General features: G+C 39.6%; 1 protein-coding gene across 2 annotated transcripts in view; it reads left to right on the top strand.

Moving 5' to 3' along the window:
* The window catches only part of EIF2B3 (eukaryotic translation initiation factor 2B, subunit 3 gamma, 58kDa), a 150,448-nt gene that overhangs the window by 68,695 nt on the left and 74,180 nt on the right, over positions 1 to 7,573 (top strand). For both annotated transcript variants that reach the window (XM_012001865.1, XM_012001864.1), the window contains exon 5: positions 1,119 to 1,230. In XM_012001865.1, the coding sequence (XP_011857255.1) occupies positions 1,119 to 1,230 (112 nt within the window). The remainder of the gene's footprint in view (positions 1 to 1,118; positions 1,231 to 7,573) is intronic.

Genomic DNA, 7,573 nt, shown 5'->3' with positions numbered 1-7,573 from the left:
ACAGAGCGAGACTCTGTCTCAAAAAAATAAATAAATAAATAAATAAATAAATAAATAAATAAATAAATAAATATGTCGATATATATTTCCTCCATCTCCTCCAAAAATGATAGTCTCTAAAAACAGGAAATTACGTTGGTACCATACTTCAATATACAGACTTTATTTAAACTTCACCAATTAACTTGATAATATCCTTTAGAGCAGTACAAAACGAATTTGATCACCCATGTTTTAAATACCATGACATGTGCTATAGGACACTCATTGGTATAGTTTGCATGTTCCCCCAAATCTCATATTGAAATGTAATCCCCAGTTTTGGAGATAGGGCCTCGGGGGAGGTGTTTGGGTCATGGGTGCGGATCTCTCATGGCTTGGTGCTGTTCTTGTGATAGTGAGTGAGTTCTCGTTTAAAGGTATGTGGCATCTTGCCCCCAGCTCTCTCTTATTCCCCTCTCTTGCCATGTGACTATTCTGCTCTCACTTTACCTTCTACTATGAGTAAAAAGTTCCCTGAGGCTTCCGCAGAAACCTCCTGTATGCTTCCTGTATACCCTGCAGAACCATGAGACAATTATAAATTATAAGTATTTCTTTGTAAATTACCTAGTCACAGATTCTTTATGGTAACGCAGAATGGCCTAACACACTTATTATGGCTCCTCTCGCATCTCAATCCTGTGGTTTTTTTGTTTGTTTGTTTTTGGTTTTTTTGAGATGGAATCTCACTCTGTCACCCACGCTGGAGTGTACTACAGTGGCACGATCTCAGCTCACTGCAACCTCCACCTCCCAGGTTCAAGTAATTCTGCCTCAGCCTCCCAAGCAGCTGGGACTACAGGGCATACTACCACACTCGGCTAATTTTTGTATTTTTAGTAGAGACAGTGTTTCACCATGTTGGCCAGGCTGGTCTCAAACTCCTGACCCCAGGTGATCCACCCACCTCGGCCTCCCAAAGTATTGGGATTACAGGCGTGAGCCACTGCACCCACCCTTCAATCCTGTGTTGGTTCCAAGGGCACTGAGCAGATACTGTGTTCCCTGGCTTATTCATGCAGGCAGGGCAAATAGCTTTATTTGATTTTTTTTTTTTTTTCTTTTGTATGATTCAGTGGAGCAGCGTGACTTCATTGGAGTGGACAGCACAGGAAAGAGGCTGCTCTTCATGGCTAATGAAGCAGACTTGGATGAAGAGCTGGTCATTAAGGGATCCATCCTACAGAAGTAAGCCCTAGGGTGTTTTCTTCTGGCAATTATCCTTGTCTTAAAACAAAATAAAACCACCCAGTGGGTGGGAAAGGGAATGAAAACTAGACTATACTGTGTGAAATTGACAAAAGTATGTGAATTTTTTTCCCATGAGACAAGATGAAGGCTTTTCTTCACTGCATAAGCCTGTTTCTCTGTCTTTTCTTGCCAAGGTAGAGCCAAATCCTGCATAAGAGTCAGGCAAAGCAGCTGTGAGAAGAACAAGACTGTCTTTCTGACAATGTTATAAAACCCCCTTTAAAAAAAAAAGCAGTGAAAAAAACACAACATAAAATGTACCATTCTAACCTTTGGCTTTTTGTTTGTTTTTGTTTCGTTTTGTTTTGTTTTTTTGGTTTGTTTTGTTTTGGTTTGTTTTTTGTTTTTGTTTTTCGTTATTTGAGATGGAGTCTCACTCTGTCACCCAGGCTAGAGTGCAGTGGTATAATCTTGGCTCACTGCAACCTCTGCCTCCTGGGTTCAAGTGATTCTCCTGCCTCAGCCTCCTGAGTAGCTGGGATTACAGGTATGCACCACCATGCCCAGCTATTTTTTGTATTTTTAGTAGAGATGGAGTTTCGCCATGTTGGCCAGGCTGGTCTCGAACTCCTGACCTCAAGTGATCTACCTACCTTGGCCTCCCAAAGTGCTGAGATTACAGGCATGAGCCACCATGCCCGGCCCATTCTAAGTGGACTTTTTTTTTGAGATGGAGTCTTGCTCTATTGCCCAGGCTGGAATGCAATGGTGCAATCTGGGCTCACTGCAACCTCTGCCTCCCAGATTCAAGCGATTCTCCTGCCTCAGCCTCCCAAGCAGCTGGGACTACAGGCACCCACCACCACACCCAGCTAATTTTTGTATTTTTAGTAGATACGGGGTTTCATCATATTGACTGGGCTGGTCTTGAACTCCTCACCCGTAGTCCACCCACCTCAGTCTCCCAAAGTGCTGGGATTACAGGCATGAGCCACCACGCCCGGCCCTAACTGGCTATTTTTAAGTGAACAGTTCAGTAGTGTTAAATGTGTTCAAATTGTGGTGAAACAGATCTCGAGAACTTTCATCTTGCAAATCTGAAATTCTATACCCATCAAACAACAACTCCCCATTTTTTTTCTCCCCACAAGTCCTTGCTACCTATGATTCTACTTTAAATGTCTCATGTAAGTGAAATCATACAATATTTGTCTTTTTGTGACTGTCTTTTTATTTTACTTATTTACTTATTTTACTTAGCATAATGTCCATGTTGTCCATGTTGTAGCATATAACTGGATTTCCTTTTTTTTAAGACTGAATAATATTCCATTGTATGTATGTACCACATTTTGTCATCCATTTATCTTCTGACAGACATTTGAGTTGCTGCCACCTCTTGACTGTTGTGAATAGTGCTGCAGTGAACGTGGGTGTACAGACATCTCTTCAAGACCTTGCTTTCAGTTATTTTGGATATATATTTAGAAGTGAGATTACTGGATCATATGATAGAGAACTATGATGTTTAATTTTTTGAGGAAGCTACATACTGTTTCCATGGCATTTTCACTGTTTTATAATCCCACCAAGTGGGATTAAGATCCCCAGTTTCTCCACACCAGTACTTACATGGTAACTGATATCAGATACAGAAGGAAAAGAGACAATTCATTTGTGTTATATCAAAACAAATAAAACATCCAGGCAGAGTCGTGACTCAAGCATGAATAAGATCAAAAGAATCAGAATGTCAGCTGTACAAATATGCTACAGAAAACACAATGAAAGCAAGAAAAATATCCTGTAAAAGACAAAGAAGCTATCCTGAAAAGAATATAGCTCACAAAATAAAAGAAATTTTCTTAAAACTATGCAACTGCATAACCATAAAACTACTTATTAAAACATGAATTTAATAAATAAAAGTTCAGCAATGAGATGATAAAAAAGAGGATATTATAGAACTAAAAAAAAAGAGGATTGGCCGGTTGCAATGGCTCATGCCTATAATCCCAGCACTTTGGGAGGCAGAGGCGGGTGGATCACAAGGTCAGGAGATGGAGACCATCCTGGCTAACACAGTGAAACCCCATCTCTACTAAAAATACAAAAATTAGCCGGGCGTGGTGGCATGTGCCTGTAGTCCCAGGTACTTGGGAGGCTGAGGCAGGAGAATCACTTGAACTGGGGAGGCAGAGGTTGCAGTGAGCCAATCTCATGCCATTGCACTCCAGCCTGGGCGACAGAGTGAGACTCGGTCTCAAAAAAAAAACAAAACCAGGTTTAAATAATTACAGAGTTAATACATTTTAAAATAGCAAAAGAATGGAATAAACACCACTGAAAATCAAATTGTTGGCAAAAAGGAATGGTTTCAGATATGAGTGATCTAGGTAAAAAAGAAAATCGTTTAAGAAATTGGAATCTCTGAGGTTGGAGGATCACTTGAGTCTAAGAGGTTGAGGCTGCAGTGAGCCATGGTTGTACTACTGTACTCCAGGCTGGGTGACAGAGCGAGACCCTGTCTCAAAAAATGAAAGAAAGAGAGGGAGAAAGAGAAGGAGGGAGGGAGGAAGGAAGGGAGGGAAAGAAAGAAAAGAAAGAAATTAGAATCTCATAGAAATGAAATACAAAGATGATTAAATGTAATTAATGAATTAATGCCTCTGAATTAGAACATGGATTTCTAGAAAGAAAGAAATGAAGGGGGAAGAAAACATCAGTGAAATTATTTTTTAATTTTTCTTAGGATAAAAGGAGCTGGATTTCTAGACTGAAAGGAAACTGAGTTCCCAGTAAAATGGAGAAAAGAAACATACCAAGTTTATCATTGTGAAATTTTATAACTGCTAACAAAGAGACCTTACAAGCTCCCGGAGAGGAGAGAGGATATCATATACAAAGGAATTAAAATAGCTTTGAACTTCCTAACAGCAACACTGGCAACTATAAACAATGCCTTTAACATTCTTATTTCTATCTAATCAAAAACTATCAATCAAATATGAGAGTAGAATGAGAACTTTTTAGACATTTGCTTTCCATGCATCTGTTTTCAGAAAGCTACTAGACAAGGATGCACACTTTTACTGCTGTTACCCAACATAGAACTGGAAGTCCTAGCTAAAGCAGTCAAACAAGAGAAGGAAATAAAGGGCATCTAAATTGGAAAGGAAGAAGTCAAATTATCTGTGTTTGCAGATGATATAATTTTATATTTGGAAAAACCTAAAGACTCCATGAAAAACTATTAGAACTGATAAATACAGTAAAGTTCCAGGATACAAAATCAACATATGAAAATCAGTAGTATTTCTATGTGCTAACAGCAAAGAATCTGAAAAAGAATTAGCCGGGCATGGTGGCATGTGCCTGTAGTCCCAGCTACTTGGGAGGCTGACGCATGAGTAGTGCTTGAAGCTGGGAGGCGGAGCTTGCAGTGAGCCAAGATGGTGCCGCTGCACTCCAGCCTGGGCAACAGAGCAAGACTCAGTCTCAAAAAAAAAAAAAAGAATCTGAAAAAGAAATCAAGAAAGTAATTCTATTATAATAGCTACAAATAAAATAAAATACCTGGGGATTAACTTAACCAAAGAAGCAAAAGATGTCTGCAATGAACATTATAAAATATTGATGCAATAATTTGAAGAGGACACAAAAATGGGAAGATATTCCATGTTCATGGATTGAAAAAAAACAGTATTATTACAATGTAGTTGTTACAATTACTCCTCAAAGCAATCTACAGATTTTTTTTTTTTTTTTCTTGAGAGAGCATCTTGCTCTATATCCCAGGTTAGGGTGCAGTGGCATGATCTCAGCTCACTGCACCTTCCACCTCCCAGGCTCAAACGATTCTCCTGCCTCAGCTGCCCAAGTCGCTGGGATTACAGGCGCCCACCACCACGCCCAGCTAATTTTTGTACTTTTAGTGGAGACGGGGTTTCACCATGTTGCCCAGGCTGGTCTCGAACTCTTGACCTCACGTGACCCACCCACCTCAGCCTCCCAAAGTGCTGAGATTACAGGCATGAGCCACCACGCCTGGCTGCAATCTACAGATTTTATGCAATCCCTATCAAAATACCAATAACATGCTTCACAGAAATAGAAAAAGCAATCCTAAAATTTATATGAAATTGGCTGGGCATGGTGGCTCATGCCTGTAATCCCAGCACTTTGGGAGGCCAAGGCAGGTGAATCATTTGAGGTCAGGAGTTCGAGACCAGCCTGGCCAATGTGGTGAAACCCCATCTCTACTAAAAATACAAAAATTAGCTGAGCGTGGTGGTGGGCACCTGTGATTCCAGCTACTTGGGAGACTGAGGTGGGAGAATCACATGAGACGGAGGTTGCAGTGAGCTGAGACTGTGCCATTGCACTCCAGCCTGGGCAACAGAGCAAGACTCCATCTCAAAAAAAAAAAAAAAAAAAATTACATGGAATTACAGAAGACCCAGAATAGCCAAAGCTATCCTAAGCAAAAAGAACAAAACTACAGGAATCATATTACCTGACTTCAAATTATACTACAGAGCTTTGGTAACCAAAACAGCATGGTACTGGCATAAAAACAGACATATAGGTCAGTGGAACAGAATAAAGAACCAGAGATAAATCCATACACCTTCAGTGAACTCATTTTTGACAAAGGTGCCAAGAATATACGTTGGGGAAAGGACAATCTCTTCAATAAATGGTGCTAGGAAAACTGGATATCCATATGCAAAAGAATGAAACTAGACCCCTGTCTCTTTCCATATACAAAAATCAAATCAAAATGGTTAAAGACCTAAATCTAAGACCTCAAACTTTGAAGCTACTACAAGAAACCATTGAGGAAAGTCTCCATGACATTAGTCTGAGCAAATATTTCTAGAGTAATACCCCACAAGCATAGGCAGCCAAAGCAAAAATGGACAAATGGGATCATATCAAGTTAAAAAGCTTTTGCACAGCAAAGGAAACAATCAATAAAGTGAAGAGACAACCCACAGAATGAGAGAAAATATTTGCAAACTACCCATCTGACAAGGGATTAATAACCAAAATATAGAAGGAACTCAAACAACTCTATAGGAAAAAACCTAATCTGGGCTTTTAAATGGGCAAAAGATCTGAATAGACATTTCTCAAAAGAAGTCATACAAATAAATGCCAAGCAGATATATGAAAAGGTGCTCAACATCATTGATCATCAGAGAAATGCAAATAAAAACAATGAGATGTCATCTCACCTTAGTTAAAATGCCTTTTATCCAAAAGTGAGGCAGTAGCAAATCCTGGCAAGGTTGTGGAGAAAGGGGAACTCTCATATGCTGTTGATGGGAATGTAAATTAGTACAGCCACTATGAGTAACAGTTTGAAGGCGCCTCAAAAAATGAAAAATGGAGCTACCATACAATCCAACAATCCCACTCCTAGGTATATACCCACAAGAAAGGAAATCAGTATATTGAAGAGATATTTGCGTTCCCATGTTTATTGCAGCACTATTCACAATAGCCAAGATCTGGAAGCAACCTAAGTGTCCATCAACAGATGAATGGATAAAGAAAACGTGGTACAAATACACTATTGAGTACTATTCAGACATAAAAAAGAATGAGATCCTGTCATTTGCTACAACATGGATGGAACTGGAGGTCATTATGTTAAGTGAAATAAACCAGGCACGGAAAGACAAACTACATGTTTTCACTTACTTGCTTGTGTGAGCTAAAAATCAATGTAACTCATGGAGATAGAGAGTAGAAGGTTGGCTACCAGAGGCTGAAAAGGGTAGAGAGTGTGGGGGCGTGGGGGGAGGGGGGAATGGTTAATGGGTACAAAAAATTAGTTAGAAAGAATGAATAAAACCTAATATTTGCTAGTGCAACAGGGTAACTATAGTCAAAAACAATTTAATTGTACATTTTAAAATAACTACGAGAGTATAATGGGATTGTTTGTCACTCAAGGGATAAATGCTTGAGGTAATGGATACCTCCGTTTACCCCGATGTGATTATTACATATTGTATGCCTGTATCAAAATATCTCATGTAACCCATCAGTATATGTACCTAGCATGTATCCACAAAAATTAAAAATTAAATCAAAAAAGGAAAGCTGCTAGAGTTTATGTAACACCAAAACCTTAGCATAAACTAAGAAAGAGGAAGACACAGGATATAAGAAAAAGGGCATTCATGCTTGAACCTGGGAGGCAGAGGTTGCAGTGAGCCTAGATCGCATCATTGCACTCCAGCCTGAGCGACAGAGGGAGACTCTGCTCAAAAAAAAAGAGAGAGAGAAGAAAGAAAGAGAAGAGAGGGAGGGAGGGAAGGAAGGAGAG

This window comes from Mandrillus leucophaeus, unplaced genomic scaffold, assembly GCF_000951045.1.
Source record: "Mandrillus leucophaeus isolate KB7577 unplaced genomic scaffold, Mleu.le_1.0 Scaffold67, whole genome shotgun sequence".
NCBI classification, from domain to species: Eukaryota; Metazoa; Chordata; class Mammalia; order Primates; family Cercopithecidae; genus Mandrillus; species Mandrillus leucophaeus.
Note: the sequence above shows the minus strand (reverse complement) of the source record. Positions and strands in the feature narration are given on the sequence as shown.